Source organism: Capricornis sumatraensis, chromosome 5 (assembly GCF_032405125.1).
Source record: "Capricornis sumatraensis isolate serow.1 chromosome 5, serow.2, whole genome shotgun sequence".
Lineage (NCBI taxonomy): Eukaryota > Metazoa > Chordata > Mammalia > Artiodactyla > Bovidae > Capricornis > Capricornis sumatraensis.
This window is the reverse complement of record NC_091073.1, coordinates 68,167,582-68,191,119: the sequence shown is the minus strand read 5'-3', so window position 1 is coordinate 68,191,119 and position 23,538 is coordinate 68,167,582. Positions and strand designations below refer to the sequence as shown.

The following is a 23,538-nucleotide window of genomic DNA, read 5'->3' as shown; positions in this document are numbered from 1 at the left end:
AGCCGTTAAAATACTAAATATATATATATATATATCTTTACTCTACCCAACTTGAGTGTACTAATTACAAAGAGATGATTTTGCCATTTCTGGGACATTGCCTTCTTTTAGAAATGTACCCCTGAAAATTGGTGACTCTTTCCTCTAAAACGGGTGTTCCCGCTGTGCTGTAACCACATGTAGAGCTGCACCTCTGGGTTTAGTCAGTCACCCTATTGTGACTGTTGTTGTTCATTTGGAAATGTTTCTGAGAACTGCCCCTTGGCTTGCATCCTTGTCATTCTACCTGGCTTTCTGCAGTGGCATTTGAAGTAGCCTTTCTTCCATTTCTGCGTTGTTATGCCCTACACATCTCTGCAAGACTCAGCCCCGTGCTTTTCTGTCACACACCTGCTTTCCATGGCTCTCTTTGCCCCTGGTTGAGTTTGGATTCCAGTGCCAGATATTCAGGATTTTCCATCACTTGGCTCCACTTTATCTTCTTTCGAAAACTCTTTTTCTGCAACTCCTCAGCTTCCCCACTTCGTTCTGGGAACACTGAGTTTCCATGGCTACACAACTTCTTTCCATCAAGCCAGGGCTAATAGAGCTTTCTTTCTTCACCTAAAATAGTGTCCTTTCTTTACCCTTCTATCCAGTCTCTTTAAGAAGCAGATCAATTTTTGTGTCCTCCTATTTATTCTGGCTTTCATTCTCTTCTGAATTTCCCTTGGGGGTATGACATAGTTTAGCTCTCTATATACTCTAAAACTATCTGTGTGCTTGTCTTGTATTCTAATGAATATAAGGACAGATTCTTTTGTTTCCTCACAGAATTAAAGCTTAAATTAATCATATAGTTGGATATAAGTATTTGGGAATTGATACCTCATTCACTTTCATAATGTTTTACACAATTACGTGTTGTCCTCCAACAACTGTGTAGCTTTTTAAAAGTTGTTTTTTTTTAAAGGAAGCAATCTATTTCCATTTTGTACTACCCCCTTTCTTTGTAAGCAACCTCAAATTTTGGGGGGTTCTGTAAGAAAAACTTGATCTTTCCTGTACAGACGGTAAAAGATATGGGTAGACTGAACCAGACCACCACACATAAATATTTACACATATATTTATTGACATATCCTTTAATTCAAATTCAGTTCAGTTCAGTCGCTCAGTCATGTCCGACTCTTTGCAACCCCATGAATTGCAGCACGCCAGGCCTCCCTGTCCATCACCAACTCCCAGAGTTCACTCAGAGTCGCGTCCATCGAGTCTGTGATGCCATCCAGCCATCTCATCCTCGGTCGTCCCCTTCTCCTCCTGCCCCCAATCCCTCCCAGCATCAAAGTCTTCTCCAATGAGTCAACACTTCACATGAGGTGGCCAAAGTACTGGAGTTTCAGCTTTAGCCTCATTTCTTCCAAAGAAATCCCCGGATTCATCTCCTTCAGAATGGACTGGTTGGATCTCCTTGCAGTCCAAGGGACTCTCAAGAGTCTTCTGCAACACCGCAGTTCAAAAGCAACAATTCTTCGGCTCTCAGCCTTCTTCACAGTCCAACTCTCACATCCATACGTGACTACCGGAAAAACCATAGCCTTGACTAGACGGACCTTAGTCGGCAAAGTAATGTCTCTGCTTTTGAATATGCTATCTAGGTTACTCATAACTTTTCTTCCAAGGAGTAAGCGTCTTTTAATTTCATGGCTGGAATCGCCATCTGCAGTGATTTTGGAGCCCCAAAAATAAAGTCTGACACTGTTTCCACTGTTTCCCCATCTATTTCCCATGGAGTGATGGGACTGGATGCCATGATCTTTGTTTTCTGAATGTTGAGCTTTAAGCCAACTTTTTCACTCTCCTCTTTCACTTTCATGAAGAGGCTTTTTAGTTCCTCTTCACTTTCTGTCATAAGGGTGGTGTCATCTGCGTATCTGAGGTTATTGATATTTCTCATGGCAATCTTGATTCCAGCTTGTGTTTCTTCCAGTCCAGCATTTCTCATGATGTACTCTGCATAGAAGTTAAATAAGCAGGGTGACAATATACAGCCTTGACGTACTCCTTTTCCTATTTGGAACCAGTCTGTTGTTCCATGTCCAGTTCTAACTGTTGCTTCCTGACCTGCATACAGATTTCTCAAGAGGCAGGTCAGGTGGTCTGGTATTCCCATCTCTTTCAGAATTTTCCACAGTTTATTGGGATCCACACAGTCAAAGGCTTTGGCATAGTCAGTAAAGCAGAAATAGATGTTTTTCTGGAACTCTTTTGCTTTTTCCATGATCCAGCGGATGTTGGCAATTTGATCTCTGGTTCCTCTGCCTTTTCTAAAACCAGCTTGAACATCAGGAGGTTCACGGTTCACGTATTGCTGAAGCCTGGCTTGGAGAATTTTGAGTATCACTTTACTAGCATGCGAGATGAGTGCAATTGTGTGGTAGTTTGAGCATTCTTTGGCATTGCCCTTCTTTGGGATTAGAATGAAAAGTGACCTTTTCCAGTCCTGTGGCCACTGGTGAGTTTTCCAAATTTGCTGGCATATGGAGTGCAGCACTTTCACAGCATCATCTTTCAGGATTTGAAATGGCTCAACTGGAATTCCATCACCTCCACTAGCTTTGTTCGTAGCAATGCTTCCTAAGGCCCACTTGACTTCACATTCCAGGATGTCTGGCTCTAGGTGAGGGATCACACCATCGTGGTTATCCGGGTCATGAAGATCCTTTTTGTACAGTTCTTCTGTGTATTCTTATCACCTCTTCTTAATATCTTCTGTTTCTGTTAGGTCCATACCATTTCTGTCCTTTATCGAGCCCATCTTTGCATGAAATGTTCCCTTGGTATCTCTAATTTTCTTGAAGAGATCTCTAGTCTTTCCCATTCTGTTCTTTTCCTCTATTTCTTTGCATTTATCGCTGAAGAAGGCTTTCTTATCTCTTCTTGCTATTCTTTGAAACTCTGCATTCAGATACTTATATCTTTCCTTTTCTCCTTGGCTTTTCTCTGCTCTTCTTTTCACAGCTATTTGTAAGGCTTCCCCAGACAGCCATTTTGCTTTTTTGCATTTCTTTTCCATGGGGATGGTCTCGATCCCTGTCTCTTGTACAATGTCAGGAACCTCAGTCCATAGTTCATCAGGCACTCTATCTATCAGATCTAGGCCCTTAAATCTATTTCAATTAATTCAAATTAGTTAACATAAAATTTTTCTTTTTTAATTGAAGGAACATAAAATTTTTCAATTTCACCAGTGTTGAATATATATAAGTGTATTAGATAAATACACTTTGCCTGTATTAATTTAGCCAAATTTGGTAATAAATACTACTAACAGACATGTAGTGAAATAGACACACACAGCTATTTCTGATATTTCTTTCCAGAGATTCCTCTAGGAAAATGTGGGCTGTAAAACTAATCCAACATTTGGGCACCAGTAATTTACGTTAATGCACTGAAAGTAGTAAGGGAAAATCTATTTGCTGACATAATGTTGCATTTATAATTGTGAAATACCAAAACAACCTAAATGCTAATAGTTAAAAAATACAAACTGTGGTTTATCAGTTGAATAGAATATTATGTCATACTGACGTTCACATCTCTTTTAGAGGAAATACTTAATTAACTGGGTATCCTTAGGTATTAGATAAATTATGGAGCTCCCTAAGCACTGATTTCCTTATCTGTACATTGGTGAATGAGACCAGATCTCAAAGACTGATTCTGCTTGGAAGGGAGATGAGAGTGGCCATCTAGATTTGATTTCACCTTACTTTCTACTTTATATTCCCACTGAACAGGGCTTCCCTGGTAGTTCAGCAGTAAAGAATCCTCCTGCAAATGCAGGAGATGCAACAAGAGCCATGGGTTCAACCCCTGGGTCAGGGCGATCCCCTGGAGAAGGAAATGGCAACCACTCCAGTATTCTTGCCTGGAGAACCCGACAGACAGAGGAGCCTGGTGGACTGCAGTCTGTGGGGTCACAAAAGAGTGGGACATGATTTAGCAACCAAAGAACAACATACTGAACCAGGAAGCAGTTGGTACAGAAGAACATGACATTAAGAAAGTGCGTGAACTTGGCTCTCCAATGCGTTTCTCATGAAGGCACGCCCAGAGTTTGATGGAAAACCCAGTTTGTGCTGAGTGAGGAATCTGCCAGTTTTCAGGTGCTTAGAACCAGAGACTCCCTGCCTTTCACACAGTAAGGTTGGGAGAAGGGCTATGCCAGCATCTGAAGAGCTGTTACGCATGAAATTTCTTTTTTGTGTTTTAGGTATATCCTTTTTTCTACTATGTATTTTCTTAACTGCATAATCTGGCCTTTATTAGGGTTGGCTAAGGCTATGGTTTTTCCAGTAGTCATGTATTGATGTGAGAGTTGGACTGTGAAGAAGGCTGAGCGCTGAAGAATTGATGCTTTTGAACTGTGGTGTTGGAGAGACTCTTAAGAGTCCCTTGGACTGCAAGGAGATCCAACCAGTCCATTCTGAAGGAGATCAGTCCTGGGATTTCTTTGGAGAGAATGATGCTAAAGCTGAAACTCCAGTACTTTGGCCACCTCATGCAGAGAGTTGACTCATTGGAAAAGACTCTGATGCTGGGAGGGATTGGGGGCAGGAGGAGAAGGGGACGACCGAGGATGAGATGGCTGGATGGCGTCACTGACTCGATGGACATGAGTCTGAGTGAACTCTGGGAGTTGGTGATGGACAGGGAGGCCTGGCATGCTGCAATTCATGGGGTCACAGAGTCATACACAACTGGGCGACTGAACTGAACTGATGGCCTACTGTTCATGTATTACTGAAACACAATAAAAATTCAAAAAGACATTGAATAAAAAGATGTATATAATAAGAATTTCTTCTTCAATAATACCTCTCAAAATTCTGTTTCTTACACAGAGTAAGCAAGTGGCATTGCTTGTTTTTCTCAATGAGCTACACCATATACTGAGCCTCCTTTGGGCGTCTTCACTATCATTTTTAGATTCAGGGTTTTGATGTTTAGTTATCTATGTCAACTGGAGGACCAGAATATTACTATTACTACTACCACCACCATCATCGCCACCATTACTGCTACTACTATTGCTGCTCTGATTAATGCTACCACAGAAAGTGCTAAACCATATTTTTAAAAATATTACGCATATAAACTCATTTGGAAATTACTTGTCAAAGGTGAGCAGGTGTTAAGGACACCTTTATAAACCTCTTAAGATTTGTAGTAGGACTAATTGAGGAAATGTATCAGTTCAGTTCAATTCAGTTTAGTCGCTCAGTCATGCCTGACTCTTTGCGACCCCATGAATCGCAGCACGCCAGGCCTCCCTGTCCATCACCAACTCCCGGAGTTCACTCAGACTCACGTCCATCGAGTCTGTGATGCCATCCAGCCATCTCATCCTCGGTCGTCCCCTTCTCCTCCTGCCCCCAATCCCTCCCAGCATCAGAGTCTTTTCCAATGAGTCAACTCTCCGCATGAGTGGCCAAAGTACTGGAGTTTCAGCTTTAGCATCATTCCTTCCAAAAAATCCCAGGACTGATCTCCTTCAGAATGGACTGGTTGGATCTCCTTGCAGTCCAACGGACTCTCAAGAGTCTTCTCCAACACCACAGTTCCAAAGCATCAATTCTTCAGCCCTCAGCCTTCTTCACAGTCCAACTCTCACATCCATACATGACTACCGGAAAAACCATAGCCTTGACTAGACGGACCTTTGTTGGCAAAGTAATGTCTCTGCTTTTGAATATGCTATCTAGGTTGGTCATAACTTTCCTTCCAAGGAGTAAGAGTCTTTCAATTTCATGGCTGCAGTCACCATCTGCAGTGATTTTAGAGCCCCCAAAAATAAAGTCTGACACTGTTTCCACTGTTTCCCCATCTATTTGCCATGAAGTGATGGGATCGGATGCTATGATCTTCATTTTCTGAATGTTGAGCTTTAAGCCAACTTTTTCCCTCTCCTCTTTCACTTTCATCAAGAGTCTTTTTAGTTCCTCTTCACTTTCTGCCATAAGGGTGGTGTCATCTGCATATCTGAGGTTATTGATATTTCCCCCGGCAATCTTGATTCCAGCTTGTGCTTCTTCCAGTCCAATGTTTCTCATGATGTACTCTGCATATAAGTTAAATAAGGAGGGTGACAATATACAGCCTTGACATACTCCTTTTCCTATTTGGAACCAGTCTGTTGTTCCATGTCCAGTTCCAACTGTTGCTTCCTGACCTGCATATAGGTTTCTCAAGAGGCAGGTCAGGTGGTCTGGTATTCCCATTTCTTTCAGAATTTTCCACAGTTTATTGTGATCCACACAGTCAAATGCTTTGGCATCATCAATAAAGCAGAAATAGATGTTTTTCTGGAACTCTCTTGCTTTTTCGATGATCCAGCGGATGTTGGCAATTTGATCTTTGGTTTCTCTGCCTTTTCTAAAACCAGCTTGAACATCGAAGTGCCAAATGTAGTTCTGGGCATGTACAATCTCCAGGAATGAGTAGCTTTTGTTACTACTATTTCAACAATAGGATGCCATCCATTGTTAGTGACAGTATTATTTTATGGGCCACTTAGAAAAAAACACAGCCAAGTAAACTATGACATAGTATTTTTTATCACTTAGTTTTTTAGGTAATTATTGAAAGAGCTTTTAGACTTACTTAGACATATGTTTTGGGCTTCCCAGGTGGCATTAGTGGTAAAGAACCCACCTGCCAATGCAGGAGACTTAGGAGACATGGGTTCGATTCCTCGGTCAGGAAGATCCCCTGGAGGAGGGCGTGGCCACCCACTCTTGTCTGGAGAATCCTGTGGACAGAGGAGCCTGGAGGACTCATAGGGTCGTACAGAGTCTGACATGACTGAAGCGAGTTAGCATGCACACATGCAGACATATATTCTACCACATCTTACTCTTGAGCCTGAATAAGAGGAAAGCAACATAAATTAGTTAAGGTATTCCTGAAACTTCTTCACATGCAAAGTTTGATACTCGTCAGTCACCTTTCAATGGCAGGTCATTACTGTCGTGGTTTTGCACGTGGCATTGTCCTGTGTGCATGAACAGCATTTTGTGCATCCTTAGGCGTATGCCACTCTTACCTTCATGATTTTTTTCTTAGCCTTTGATATTTATTCTAAAAATTTTCTTTTTGGACTAAGCTCAAAGCTTCGTTTTTTTTCCTTCAGTTCAATCACATTTTTGGTGCAAATTAAGCAGCTTCTGTCCATAGTTACCAAGAAATTTTAGGCAAATTGATGTTTACTGCTCCAGCAAGAGTCTTGTGTGACACATTAATTAAGCAGACCTCACCTATCCCAGGGATTTGGCAATTTCTCTTACTTTAGTTGTATTGTTTGGCATAGGACAGTCATCTGTGTGCAGGTACCTCAGTAACAAAACATAATACATTTCTCCTATCTGTATCTTCTTGGTTTCTTTTAAATTTATTTTTAATGAGAGGATAATTGCTTTACAAAGTGGTGTTGGTTTCTGCCGTGCAGCAACATGAATCAGCTATAAGTATACATTTATCCCCTCCCTCTTGAACCTCCTTCCCAACCCATCTCCCATCCCACCCCTCTAGGTTGTCACGGAGCACTGAGCTGAGCTCTCTGTGTTATACAGAATCTTCCCATTAGCTGTTTATTTTATACATGGTAATGCACATATTGTCAATGCTACTCTCTCAGTTCATCCCACTCTCTCCTTGTCCTTCTGTGTCCAGAATTCTGTTCTCTGTATTTGTGTCTCTATTGCTTCCTTGCAAATAGGTTATCAGTACCATTTTTCAAGCTATATGTATGTGTTAATAGACAATATTTGTTTTTCTCTTTCTGACTTCACTCTGTATAATAGGCTCTAGGTTCTTTATCTTCTTATTTTATATTCTGGAAGGCACGTAGCTTTTGCTTACAAGAACATCTGGGATTGCTGTCATTCTTCTGTCATGAATATTTGCTTCACTAATTTCAAATTTATACTTCCAACTATTCTGTTTCCATGCCTTTATGTGCACACAGCTTTTTTGTTCAATGATGAATCGTGGTATAATTTTGATATTTTAAAAGGTAATCAGTTTGACAGGGAAGTATGGCCATTAAACATCCGTCAATTGAAGTGACATGGTAGGAACAGCTACTAAGACAAAGAATGTGCATGCCCAGGCACCAACAGCAAGAGCTGGACTGGTGCCTGTAAGCCAGCAGTTGTCAGATGCCATTGAGTTTGACACAGTCTGTTGCAGAGATGTTCAACTATGAAAACAATGCCCTAGAATTGATAGAACATAATTATAAGCACAGAGTAAGAGATTTTGAGTTATTTTTTACTAACTGGGAATTTGTGAATGGTTTGAACTGGGGACAGGAAGTTATAGAAAAGGGCATTGCCTTGGTGTTCCGTCTTGGAGCAGATATCCTTGACCAGAAGTGCATTCCATATAAATAGGAAAAAATCTTACCAGTTGTTGCTTTTTGAAAAGAAAGCCACAAAGAAACTGAGAAGTAATGAAGGTTGACTAATCAAGGTTGCTCTCCTTCCAATTCTGGTAGAATGGTTATGAGGTAAGTTTTAATTTCAGTGATCTGTCATTTATGAGGACTGCAGAAACACTGGTCTTCTCTCCCATCAAGTGAATGAGACTATGTGGATGAAATCACTGATGTTGTTAGCAGGAATATGCTTCACTTTCGGCATTTAAAATGGTGAAACTTTCCACTTTCCTATGTAATCTAATTTCTGTGGTTTAATGACAGTGGTCAGATGCAGTGGTTAGTTGTTTTCTAACCCATTGGCTCTAAATTCAGTCATATACATCTTCATATAATTTTTAACAACTTTAGAAATAAATCCAGTCAGTTCAGTTCAGTCACTCAATTGTGTACGATTCTTTGCGACCACATGAATTGCAGCACGCCAGGCCTCCCTGTCCATCACCAACTCCCGAAGTTTACTCAAACTCATGTCCATCGAGTCAGTGATGCCATCCAGCCATCTCATCCTCTGTCATCCCCTTCTCCACCTGCCCCCAATCCTTCCAGCATCAGAGTCTTTTCCAATGAGTCAACTTTTCGCATGATGTGGCCAAAGTATTGGAGTTTCAGCTTCAGCATCAGTCCTTCCAGTGAACACCCAGGACTGATCTCCTTCAGAATGGACTGGTTAGATCTCCTTGCAGTCCAAGGGACTCTTAAGAGTCATCTCCAACATGACAGTTCAAACTTCGCTAATTAGAAGACATCCCTGTTTTGTAGAGAAAAAAAGGAGAGGAATTAAATACATAACACATATACAATCACACACACACAGAAGAGATAGGCCTGCCTCCTCAACTTAAAAAAAAGGTAAGAAAATGAACTTTTATTGAGCATTATTATGTACTATGCATTGGCCAAGGACTCTAGCTGCATTGCCACATTTAATGCTCACTCTGTCCCTTTGAAGTAGGGGCTGTAACAGACGCGGTTCATACTCCATTCACATCTCTTTACCTTCTGCTGTTGCTGAAAGCTTCTACCTGCTGGGCACCTGCAGTTTTTCTGACTGAGGAATCTCCCTGTTTGGCAGAGCCTGTGGAGCTGCCGTGCTTGGTCAATGACTAATAGGGTTGGTAGATTAATACCCCAGCTCCCTCATCCCTCCAGTTGGGAAAGTCCGAGGTATGTTCCACACCACCTCCCAGAGTAGTCCAGGAAGACTGCACTAGTTACCTAAGGCTGTACCTGTTCACAGCCAGCAGTTTATTGCCTTCTCCACCTTCTCCCTCTCACTTCCCACTGACACCTTTTGGACCAGCTGTCAGATATACTACCGGCACCCACATCCTTGCTTCATGACTATTACTTTCAATTTATAAATGAGGAAATATGCCCAAGGTCATATAGCTGGAAAATAGCAGAGGCAAGATTTGAACCCAAACTGAGTAGCCTCTCAAAAGTGAAACCTGACTCATTGGGGAACTTTTGACCAGGTGGTCATACTGAAGTTTTATTCTTCAATATGGCTACTCAAACAAGGATAATAGTAATTTTTATTTTGTATTTTGTGTACCTACTCTGCATTCTGTACTAGAAAATGCTGATAAATTTAGTCTACTTGTTTGCTTCACATAGCACTAATATGAACTCAACAATATCATTGATTTTTGCACAAAACTGACAGGATGGTATCTCATAATGTAGACAGAGATCTTCCTGTCTTAAATTTTATTGCTGACAGATAATTCTTGATATCATTCTAGGAAGGGAACTAAAAGAAAAGCATTCTTAAAGCACATTATCTGTACCTCTCTCTAAACACATTTCATTTTCTTCATCATTATATTTTTGTATACATTCTTAATTGTCACTTGAGGATAGGAACCATATCTGATTCACCTTTTTTTTTTTTAACTTCATAATGTTTGGTATAACATCTTATATCAGTGGACTCTAAATAAATATTTTTAAAACCATTTATGATAAAAACTCTCCAGAAAGCAGGAATAGAAGGAATATACCTCAACATAATAAAAGCTATATATGACAAACCCACAGCAAACGTTATCCTCAATGGTGAAAAATTGAAAGCATTTCCCCTAAAGTCAGGAACAAGACAAGGGTGTCCACTTTCACCGCTACTATTCAACATAGTTCTGGAAGTTTTGGCCACAGCAATCAGAGCAGAAAAAGAAATAAAAGGAATCCAAATTGGAAAAGAAGAAGTAAAACTCTCACTGTTTGCAGATGACATGATCCTCTACATGGAAAACCCTAAAGACTCCACCAGAAAATTACTAGAGCTCATCAATGAATATAGTAAAGTTGCAGGATATAAAATCAACACACAGAAATCCCTTGCATTCCTATACACTAATAATGAGAAAGTAGAAAAAGAAATTAAGGAAACAATTCCATTCACCATTGCAACGAAAAGAATAAAATACTTAGGAATATATCTACCCAAAGAAACTAAAGACCTATATATAGAAAACTATAAAACACTGGTGAAAGAAATCAAAGAGGACACTAATAGATGGAGAAATATACCATGTTCATGGGTCGGAAGAATCAATATAGTGAAAATGAGTATACTACCCAAAGCAATTTACAAATTCAATGCAATCCCTATCAAGCTACCAGCCATATTTTTCACAGAACTAGAACAAATAATTTCAAGATTTGTATGGAAATACAAAAAACCTCGAATAGCCAAAGCAATCTTGAGAAAGAAGAGTGGAACTGGAGGAATCAACTTGCCTGACTTCAGGCTCTACTACAAAGCCACAGTCATCAAAACAGTATGGTACTGGCACAAAGACAGACATATAGATCAATGGAACAAAATAGAAAGCCCAGAGATAAATCCACACACATATGGACACCTTATCTTTGACAAAGGAGGCAAGAATATACAATGGAGTAAAGACAATCTCTTTAACAAGTGGTGCTGGGAAAACTGGTCAACCACTTGTAAAAGAATGAAACTAGATCACTTTCTAACACCGCACACAAAAATAAACTCAAAATGGATTAAAGATCTAAATGTAAGACCAGAAACTATAAGACTCCTAGAGGAGAACATAGGCAAAACACTCTCAGACATAAATCACAGCAGGATCCTCTATGATCCACCTCCCAGAATTCTGGAAATAAAAGCAAAAATAAACAAATGGGATCTAATTAAAATTAAAAGCTTCGGCACAACAAAGGAAAATATACGCAAGGTGAAAAGACAGCCTTCTGAATGGGAGAAAATAATAGCAAATGAAGCAACTGACAAACAACCAATCTCAAAAATATACAAGCAACTTATGCAGCTCAATTCCAGAAAAATAAACGACCCAATCAAAAAATGGGCCAAAGAACTAAATAGACATTTCTCCAAAGAAGACATATGGATGGCTAACAAACACATGAAAAGATGCTCAACATCACTCATTATCAGAGAAATGCAAATCAAAACCACAATGAGGTACCACTTCACACCAGTCAGAATGGCTGCGATCCAAAAATCTGCAAGCAATAAATGCTGGAGAGGGTGTGGAGAAAAGGGAACCCTCCTACACTGTTGGTGGGAATGCAAACTAGTACAGCCACTATGGAGAACAGTGTGGAGATTCCTTAAAAAATTGCAAATAGAACTACCTTATGACCCAGCAATCCCACTGCTGGGCATACACACCGAGGAAACCAGAATTGAAAGAGACACATGTACCCCAATGTTCATCGCAGCACTGTTTATAATAGCCAGGACATGGAAACAACCTAGATGTCCATCAGCAGATGAATGGATAAGAAAGCTGTGGTACATGTACACAATGGAGTATTACTCAGCCGTTAAAAAGAATTCATTTGAATCAGTTCTGATGAGATGGATGAAACTGGAGCCGATTATACAGAGTGAAGTAAGCCAGAAAGAAAAACACCAATACAGTATACTAACACATATATATGGAATTTAGAAAGATAGCAATGACGACCCTGTATGCAAGACAGGAAAAAAGACACAGTGGTGTATAACGGACTTTTGGACTCAGAGGGAGAGGGAGAGGGTGGGATGATTTGGGAGAATGGCATTCTATCATGTATACTATCATGTAAGAATTGAATCGCCAGTCTATGTCTGACGCAGGATACAGCATGCTTGGGGCTGGTGCATGGGGATGACCCACAGAGTTGTTATGGGGAGGGAGGTGGGCGGGGGGTTCATGTTTGGGAATACATGTAAGAATTAAAGATTTTAAAATTAAAAAAAAATAAAAAAAAATTTAAGAGAAATAAATAAATAAATAAATGCTTATATGGACTTAAACTAGTGCTGTATTAAATGGACAAAACATTTGAAATTAGGATCACTAATTAGGGATATGCATACCATCTCATAAATAATTGCTATTTGAGGTCAGTGCTACTATGTTACTGCTGTGTGTGATCAGTCACTCAAGCTCAGTCATGTCTGATTCTTTGCAACCAGCTCATCAGGCTCCTCTGTCCATGGGATTCTCCAGGCAAGAATACTGGAGTGGGTTGCAGTTTCCTCCTCCAGGAGGTCTTTCCAGCCCAGGGGTGGAACCGGCATCTCCTGCATTGGCAGGTGAATACTTTTACCACTGAGCCACCTGGGAAGCCCCCTATGTTACTGTTACCTTAGCTTGATTGCTGTGAAAAATGACACAAACTTTGAGTGGTATACAGCCAATCATTTCAGATCCCATTCTCTATACTTTTTTCTTCAAATTTGAATTCTATTTGAAAGAAAATAGAAATAGAATTCTAGTAGGTGGACTTTCCTATAGCTATCTCAGATCCACCGGTGGCTTTGACCAAGAAAGAAGTAGGTAAGCAAATCTTAAAATAGTGAAGCTTCTGGGTGGAGTGGTCCTAAAAGCGAAACTAATTAAAGGGAAGAAAGAAAAACAAAAAGAAAAGAATTCTAGAGAAAAATGCTTTACACTTAAATCAGTTTCATGTATTTTGGGACTTTTTTCCTCGAGTTTGGTTATTTCTTATTCTTTGATATTTTTAAGAATATAGTGTATTAGGAAGAAGTTGACCCCTTCAGTTTATTCAAACGGTTCTTCTCTTGTCCTAACTTCAATAAGATTTTTCTCGGACTTTGTCAGATATAGGGATATTTGGGGAGTCTGTGACCTCATGTGTCTTTTGATTCCAAAATAAAAATGTCCTCTCCAAGTATTCTCAATAATGAGTCCCTGGATTGAGCATCGATAACTCAGACCCATCAAAGTCAAGTTTGACCATTGTTATGTTTTCAAGGGATGTGGTGTCCCAAGGCAGTTCCTACATGTCAGTTATAGTAGTCTAGGCAGGTAAAAGGTAGACTTTGGTAGACTTGACCCATACAAACTGGCACAAATGCTTTTTGATTGTGCATTAAAATCTTATTTAATTATACACAGATTATTTATTTGGATAAAGAAGCTGATATAAATTTTGTGACCATAAATTTTCTAGGGAAAGACCTCATATGATATTTTCTGCCTAAAGTGACTTGATGACAATAGACTGAAAGACACACATGATGGAATGGGAAAAAAAGTTCTCGCCAAGTAGCCAAGAACATGGGATTTAGAGCCATGCAGTCCTGGATCCCATTACAGTTCTAACTTTTAATAATTGTGTTATTTATGATAAACTTTTTTACTTTAAACTACTTTACATCTAGCACCTTAGTTGGAAGTTATAGCACCAACTTCACAGGATAAATATTTATTAGTACAAATAATGTTTATAGATTTCTTAGCGTACTTTCTAGTACATAAGTGATCCTAAACAGCTGTTGCTTTTGTTGTTATTATTTTTAGTGTAATTATTATTCACAAGATCAACTTTTAGAGAGTATTTCCAGAAGTAAGAATAATAACATGGGATTAAATAATTAAAGAACTACAGTTGATAAATGGTGCCAGTGCTTATTCATCCAGTCATGTCTGATTCTCTGTGGCCCCATAAACTATAGCCTACCAGGCTCCTCTGTCCTTTGAATTTTTCTGGCCAGAATACTGGAGCAGATTGCCATTTCCTACTTCAGGGGATTTTTCTGACCTAGGGATTGAACCATATCTCTTGTGTCTCCTTCTTTGGCAGATGAGTTCTTTACCGCTAACACCACTTGGGAAGCCTCCCCATGATTGATAAACATGTCTCGTTAAGTCTGAAAGTGCCTGGCAAAGGAAATTACTTTTCTGATTTGTTTAACTGATGAGAAAACTGAGACGCTGAGACCTAAAATAACTTTCCTGGAGACATACAGCTTATAAGGAAAGGTTTAGCCTAGGTCTTCAGACTTCTAACTTTCATGACCCTTGCTGCCTCCTGCAAGGAAATACAAAAGCAAGCATAAATCATCGTGTAAAGTGGGGAGTAATTGAAGGACCCAGCACTACAAGTTAGGCCAGGTAACTAAAGACCTCAGAGGGAAAAGCAGCCGCAAATTCAGAACTCACTTTCCTGGGCCTCCCTTGTCCCCTGGATCTTGACCTGGTAACTACTATCTTGTTAGCTTCCCTATACCTTCAAAGAGGTGATTTTTTGTATATATTTTTTTCTAGTTATTCTCAGTGGGATAATCGGCCCACATGATCTAATTTACCATCACCAGAAGCAGGTTCCCCCTGAATATTCATTATCAATTTTATTTTTCAGTCTTAATAGTTTTGTAAGTTATTTCAGAATAGTACCTGTGACTGGAAACTTTTGCCTGAAGCAAACTTGAATGCTTAGGCAAGATGTTTGTCTAGGTGAAACATCATTAATGTTTTGTTTTAAAATTGAATATGGCTATCCAGGATCAAGTTTCCTGATAATTCAGGTAATCTACTTTGTGTTCCTTCTATCTAAAGCTTCAGGATCAGCATGAGAGTATAGGTCAAATGCAGATTTCTTAGCAAAATGTAACTTAGAAAAGGATCAGAGTAGGTTGGTTTGAAGCAACCTTGTGCTTTCTGCCTGTATTGCTGTTAAACTGCATGAAGTTTGCTAAGCTTCCGTTTGTCAAAAAGGCTTTAGATTTTCACCTGATAGGAAGCAGTGTGTTTTATTTTTCATAATACTGTGTTGATAAGCCTGGCAGTTTGTTCTACTTTTGGTTAAAATCTGAATTAAGATTTCTACAGCTTTTGAAGCATCACCAAGAACTGGAGAACTCCATTAAGTCCAATAAGTCATTTCAGTTTAAGATAAGAATGGATGATGCTGGGGAGGGTTTCATTTTATTAGTGATGGGTTTAAAAAGCTTAAACTGCTACATAGGCCATCCAGCTTGGTTTCACTTTTTTAAATTTTATTTTATTTGTTTTAGTTTCAAAGAGCTGTTTTACTTCTCAGAGGTATATGGTCAACATTTCAAGCCCTCCTTTGCAAGAAGGGAGATTCACTGAATAAAATCTATTCTTTAGAAATAATCCAAACCTAGATCAATCCTGAAAAATTCTTACATCTTACAAATATATAATTTACAACTAAAGAACTAAATTTGTACCTAGCTTCACAATGACATTTCACATCATTGTTTTTTAGCTTACCTTGGCTAATTATAACATGATAGAATACAATACAAAGTAATAGTAACTGTAAAGCTCTGTAGATCAGTCACAAATAGCAAAGACTTATTGTGAGTTCTTCACATCTATTCAAGATGAAATCTATTTGTCTTTGATACAGTTTTTTTTTCAGATAAATAAATATGATGTAATCATCATTTTACCTTCAAATGTGTAATGTATAAGACAGGCCATTTCTAACAATGTTCTCTTCTCAACTGAAGCCTAGCTGTGGCTACACAATCTCCATTTGTTCATTTACACAGATCTCTCTCTTTTCTTTTCAACCTTTCCTCTCTCACTTAGAGTTAACTATGTGCACATTTGGTAATAAACACTACCATGGCATTTTGTGGTTTTTCCCTATACTACTACAGTTGCGGATATGGTAGTGTTTCTATTATAAACATACGTTTGCAGTTTATAATTTGTTTGAATAAAAGTTTAAAGATGTTGCTTTGTACATTGTGTTCTAATGGTGTGTTTGTGTTTTCTGATTTTTTTTAAAAGTAGGGTTGCATATATATGCTTATTCCACAATATCTTCTGCTTAAGATTTTGAGTGCCTTATCATTCATGTAAGATTGGCATGGCAAATAGTGTTATTCCTGTTTTATGGAGACCTTGGATATACCCTGGGCTTCCCAGGTGGTGCTAGTGGTAAAGAATCCGCTGTCCAATGCAGGAGACACAGGAGATGTGGGTTCGATCCCTAGGTCAGAAAGATCCCCTGGAATAGAAAACGGCAGCTCCAGTATTTTTGCCTGAAAAGTTCCATGGACGGAGGATCCTGGCAGGCTACAGTCCATGGGGTCGCAGAGAGTCAGACCTGATGGAGTGATTGAGCACGTGCGCGCGCGTGCGCGCACGCACACACACACACACACACACACACACACACACAGCCTACAGAGATTAAGTGATTTATCAAAGTGAAGAGGCAGTTGAGGTGAATGAGTTAAGTCAAAACCCAGAAGCCAAGGGGCAGTTATCTTCAACTTGGTTGTTTTAATTTGTAGGTGGCATGAGAAAACTCTTTTAGGTTTTTCTTTTTTTTTTCTTTTTGGTTACTTTGGTTGATACCCTGGGAAATACACTTTACAAACTTGGTCAAACTTTCTGCTTCTTATTCTTTCTGAAAAGCCACTTGCTGATACTGGTATTTAGGCACCATGACCAGTGGAGACCAGCAGGACAGGTAGGGCAGAGACGCCCGTAACTCAGCCATGGCTATCTGGTCTCTGGATCATAGAAGTCATAGCTCAGTTGTCTTCAGTCAGGAAGAGGATAGCAGAGACCGCAGAAATGGGACATCCCACTGGTACCCAGAGGCATGTGGGGCCAGCATGGCATACAGGAGCCTCCACACAGGCAGGTGCAACACAAAAGCAGAAGACTGAGTGAGCAGCCTCTCAGTCTGGGGGATGCATGCAGCAGGCAACTTGGCATTGAAGTCAAGCAGCAGGGCTATAGCCACAGGTCTAGTTCCTTGGGAGGGATTTGGCAGGAGCAAGCCAGCCCAGTCCATTAAGAAGGGGCCTTTCAAGCAGGCTCCCAACGTAGGGGCTCAGGTAGAAGGGCTAAGACAAAAGTCAAGTTACCACATGGGATAGAGTCTAGAGCTCGGGAACAAAGGAGAACTCCAATGATCAGTTCTAGACTAGATACAGTAAGCACAAAAAAGCCCAGTAAATAAGTTAATTTGTAATGCTGACAAGGGCTGTGGAGAAGATAAAACAGAATAGCAAGTATTTTAAATTTATTTATTGATTTATTCACACATTTATATCTTTATTTAACTTCCCACCTACTATTGTTTTCCAAAAGCTGTACATAGGTAAACTGGGATTTAAGAGTTAGGCTGTGGATTTGAGAACTAAAATCATATCAATTATTACTGAAGAGTGCTTGCTTAGTAGTTTCATCCCTTCCAGACATTTTTAGTGCTATTTTACCAAAATTAAGATTTTCTTTCACTCTCACAATTAGGAGAGGGCAATCAGTGAACATCAATTGGTGCTCGATTATTAGTACAACTGATGTTCAACGTTAGAGGATAAAGATCAGGTATGTGCATGTGGGTTGTGTGTGTGTGTGTTTGTGTGTGTGTTTAGACGTTAAAACTGAATATTGGACTTATAAATTTAAAGGATCTAAATAAAGGTGATGGATTCAAACACCAAAAAGGTGGTTAAAATAGCTTACTTTTAATGAACTTTTTGTACTTGAGATTCTAGATTTCCACATGGTTTTGTTTCACATTTTATCAGGTAAGTAGGCTATGTGTTTGATCAGTAGATTATCACATTGCATTTTTAAAGCTCTTCTTTTGTCTCATAAACATTCCTTTTTATTATTATATTTGAGTTTATGTAGCAATTTGGGCTGGAGAAGGCAATGGCACCCCACTTCAGTACTCTTGCCTGGAAAATCCCATGGATGGAGGAGCCTGGTGGGCTGCAGTCCATGGGGTAACTAAGAGTTGGACACAACTGAGAGACTTCACTTTCACTTTTCACTTTCATGCATTGGAGAAGGAAGTGGCAACCCACTCCAGTGTTCTTGCCTGGAGAATCCCAGGGATGGGGGAGCCTGGCAGGCTGCCGTCTCTGGGGTCGCACAGAGTCGGATACGACTGAAGCAACTTAGCAGCAGCAGCAGCAATTTGGGCTCTCCAAATAATAACCCTGTATTTCAGTAGCAATCTTTTTGAAGTTTTGGCATCATGCCTCATTATATTAAAAAAATATCTATGCCAAATACCTAACCATGACATGGTTTTTGACTTGATCTGCAAGTTGGCAGTAGAAAAGGAAATTCTGTAGTACTTCTATATTAACTAAATGCCATATCTACTTAAATTATCTAATATGCTACTGTAACCTACTTATGAAAACAATAGTTAGCTTAGATGAATAGTCTATAAAATAGTGGGAACTGTTTTAATGCTGAAATGGCTACAGAGTACATAAATGCCAAATTATATACAAAGGACCTTTCCTTCTTATACTCCAGAGGTCATCATTGATGGCATCAAAAACAACTTGGAAATATGTCGTCTACAATGACATTTGGGTTACTATTTTGCCTTAATTTTCATCCCCATTATTATTGAAATACAAATTCAATTTTAAATACTGACCTGATTTATATTTTGATAGTTGTGTAGAGATGTCTTTGTAGCAACTGGTGTTTTATTATTCTTTAGTGGTTTGGAGTAGGAAGTTGTTGTTATAGCCTTTGACATCTCATTTAAAAATAATTGATGTGTTTCCTTATTGGCCTGGTGGCACCTATAATGGGTCAATAGAGTGAAAAATCCTGATGTTGGCCATCAGTGGGAAGTTCTTTAGTGGATATATGGAGAATCTGCACTTTGGTCTAAAGAATAAACTGCTTAAGCCTAAAAGGAAGATATGTGGTGAGTGTGGGAAAGGCCTAGGGCTTAATTGTGTTTGCTTGTGTGAATCAAGAGTGTGGTGTGGCTGCCAAGAAAGCAGAGGCAACCAGAGGTCTGGCTGGCAGGGAGAATTCCCAGTAAACACTGAGGTGAGGGGGTGACTCTACTGACCCTGAATCCCTCTCCCCTGTCTGCTGTCTTGGGGTCAGTTTGGGGTTCTCTAGTTAGCTGTATAAATGTTTAAGTGTTTAAAATTGGAGTTCATTCAAAGACAAGTGGTCAGGATGGAGAGAAAACTTGAAACCGTGTTTATATAAGGAAGAGCTGGAGGAACTGGGGATGTTTATTCTGGAGGAGAGGGTACAGAATTGCTGTCTTCTTAGATATAAAGGGTTGTCATGTAGAAGAAAGGTTAGATTTATTCTGCACGGCTCTGGAGGGTAGAATAAGGGTCAATGGGGCAGATTTGGGCTCAGCTTTAGGAATAACTTTCTGCTGGTTTCACGTGTCCCTGAAAGGAGTGCACTGTCTCAAAAAGTGATAATTTTGTATCTTGGGGACAGCCATACCTAGGCACGTGGTTTCTGTTTTATTCACGAAGCATCCCATGAGACTGGTTAAAGGTCTCCAGAGTCCTCCCAAATCTGCGATCCTAGTTCAGCATCTCTCACCATCTCTCTCTGTCTCTGTCCAGCAGACACATGTCTTGACCAAGCATAGTGCTAGGGGTGCAGACATCTCCAGGCACTGGAGAAACCAGAATGCTAACAGTGGCCACAGCATAGGGTGAGGAGTGCTCCCAGGGTGATGAACTGCGTGCGTCTGGTCTCAGAGTCCCAGAGAGGGCCCACAAATGTGATGCTCAGATGGCGGTGCCTGAGCTGAGTTGTAAGTAGGAGTTGGCAAGAAAGAGTGGCTATTAGGCATTGCAACAGGAGGACAGAGGCTGTGGAGAGGCCAAGGTGAGAGTGTGGGTGCAGGTAGACAGGGAGAGAATAAAATGGAGCAGGAGGTGGAGCAGGAAGTGCTTTGTGTGCTAAACTGAGCATTTGGCTTTAGGAGTTGAAGTTTAGGAATAATGTAATCCAATTTGCATATTTGAAAGGTGGCTTAGCTGATAAGGTTGAGGATAGAGCAGTTCAGTTCATTCGCTCAGTCATGTCCAACTCTTTGCGACCCCATGAATTGCAGCACTCCCTGTCCATCACCAACTCCCAGAGTTCACTCAGACTCACGTCCATCGAGTCCGTGATGCCATCCAGCCATCTCATCCTCTGTTGTCCCCTTCTCCGCCTGCCCTCAATCCCTCCCAGCATCAGAGTCTTTTCCAGTGAGTCAACTCTTCGCATGAAGTGGCTAAAGTGTTGGAGTTTCAGCTTTAGCATCATTCCTTCCAAAGGACACCCAGGGCTGATTTCCTTTAGAATGGACTGGTTGGATCTCCCTGAAGTCCAAGGGACTCTCAAGAGTCCTCCAACACCACAGTTCAAAAGCATTAATTCTTTGGTGCTCAACCTTCTTCACAGTCCAACTCTCACATCCATACATGACCACTGGAAAAGCCATAGCCTTGACTAGACGGACCTTAGTCGGCAAAGTAATGTCTCTGCTTTTCAATATGCTATCTAGGTTGGTCATAACTTTTCTTCCAAGGAGTGAGCGTCTTTTAATTTAATGGCTGCAGTCACCATCTGCGGTGATTGACCAGCAATCAGTTCATCCAGGGACTCCTGTCCAAGTCTCAGGTTTCTCCTCCCTTAGGTGAGGGCCTTGGACTGTTCTGCAGAATTCTGTGAGGGTAGTCATTCACTGTCATCCTTCATAATTTCACTATGTCAAGTCTGTGGTGCCCTAGGTCTCACTGGCCGCTGGATACAAATGCAGTCATTGGTAGTAATACTCAGATTTCACTCATTTTTGATGCTTAGGACCTCTGGAACCCCTGAAAATCACACCCAGTTATCTCTGGGCATGTCCAGTGGGAGAGCATAAGCTGCTCTTCTCCTTCAAGCCTCCTCACCTGTTGTTGTCTGTTCAAGGCTCCTCACCTGTCATTATCTGAACCCACCTGAGTGTGGTGCCTCCTCATGCCAGTGCTTTGTGATGGCACCATGGTCCCTGTCTGCCATCAATAGCTCTAGAATTCCAGCCTGTAGGGTACTGAGGTAACCCTGCCCTCCTCACAGTCTTCACAGCCACACTGTCACCAGTCAAAATGGAGAAATGGCTCACTGCCTCATTCTGTGTCACTTTTTGTCACCTTGACAGGGAAGTGGGACTGGATAAGCTTGTACCTCCCAAAGTCCCTCTTGACAAAGCTCCTCTAGTTTCTGCCCACAGCTCCAAGACTATGGAACCAATCCTGAGAGGCACACCAGGGTTTTCTCTCCATTCCAGTTTCCCCCAGTCTCCTCCTATCTTGGCTGATTCTCCTTCAGCAGCAAAATGAACCATAATCCTAGGCTTCGCCTCTGGATCATCAAACATAGCAATACCTGAGATAATGATGATTATCATGTGTGGCGCAGGGCTAAAAGCTGCTCGTGTACCATCTCATTTAATCACTCCCAGCCCATGGAGGTTCAGATTATTAGTAGCCTCATTTGTAGATGAGGATGAGGCTAAGAGAGGAATTAAATAACATGCTCAAACAGCAGACAGAGCTAGAATTTAAAACCAGACTGGTCTAGACTACCAGACACCAGGCTCTTAACAAGTTCCCAGCACTGGGACCTAAACACTCATAATCTTATAACCTGGTTAATGGTAAAGTGCTTACTTTGCTCATTTGTCATCTTTGCATAAATTCCAAATTGGCTTTTGCATCCAGGGCTGGGAAGAAACGGTGGATGCTGCTCTTTCTCACCTCTTGAAGACCTGCCTGTCGAAGAGTTCCAAGGAACAGGCTTTGAACCTCAGCAGCCAGCTGGGCATACCCAAAGACACAGGCCAATTGAAGAAGCACATCACCTTGCTGTGTGATCGATTAGCCAAAGGTGGACGTCTCTGCCTAAGTACTGACGCAGCAGCTCCGCAGACCATGGTCATGCCAGGTAGGAACTCCATTCATGCTCCCCAAACACAGTTGTATTAAGGCTTTGGCCAAATTAAAGGGGTGCGCTTTTTACTGTGGCTGTATCGGGGGTTTACATTTCATAGTAAAGTGACGATAGCCAAGAAAATTGCTTGCACGTTTCCCTTCAGATATCCCCAGAAAATCACTTGGATGAATATTCTTGGGGTATTTGCTTGTTAAACATTTCTAGAATGGTATGTCTTTTTTCTTCCCCCTGCTTTTAAATATATGATCCACTTTGTTTTGCTACTAACCAATAAAAAGTAGATTAGAGAATAAAACCATTTTTAAGGAAAATTTTACTAAATGTGATCTTGCGATACCATATTTCATAAATGTAAATAGCATAATACAAGTGGCTAATATAATCCAGATGAGTCCCATCCTTTCTGCCATTTGTTCGGATTGTGGTCACCAGAATAAGGGGGAAGAGACAAATTAAAAAACTGGAGATCAAGCAGTTTGAGCAGGCTTCAGGGCTGAGGCCACTATGTGCCAGGGTGAGAGATCCAGGTTGCCCCTACCTGGGCAGTCAGTGATGGCCATGGGCATCTGGGTGAGCCCTTCCCACCATCAGAGGGGCTGAGCTGTCAAGAGCTCTGCATTTTGGTCCTTTGGAGGCAGCAGCTCCCAAGTCCCGCTTCCATCTTCTTAGTGTCTCTCTTTATGGCAGCAGCAAGGAGCACAGAGTAAATGAATTTATTAAATGAAGCAGCTATAGCATCTGTTTCCTCCTCAAGCAGGGACCATAGTATGGGAAGTGATGTGGATTTTCTTCATCTTCTTTATATGCCTTTTGTACACCTACCTCCCTATGCTGATCCTCTTCCTCTTGTTTCCTTTCCCTCTCAACCAGCATTCCTAGAAGGAAAAAGGAATGCAAGTGAAAACTTTAAAAAGATAAACATGGAGACAGCATAGCATAATCTAATAAGCACAGGCTCTGGAGGCAGACAGACGGTGTTTGGGTCCTGTCTTTATGCCTTACTGCTCATATGACTTGAATATGTTACTTAACTTTCCAGAG

At 40.6% G+C, this 23,538-nt stretch overlaps 1 protein-coding gene across 6 annotated transcripts in view; it reads left to right on the top strand.

Moving 5' to 3' along the window:
* The window catches only part of BBS9 (Bardet-Biedl syndrome 9), a 461,875-nt gene that overhangs the window by 372,466 nt on the left and 65,871 nt on the right, over nt 1-23,538 (top strand). For all 6 annotated transcript variants that reach the window (XM_068972538.1, XM_068972537.1, XM_068972536.1 and 3 more), the window contains one exon: nt 22,266-22,488. In XM_068972538.1, the coding sequence (XP_068828639.1) occupies nt 22,266-22,488 (223 nt within the window). The remainder of the gene's footprint in view (nt 1-22,265; nt 22,489-23,538) is intronic.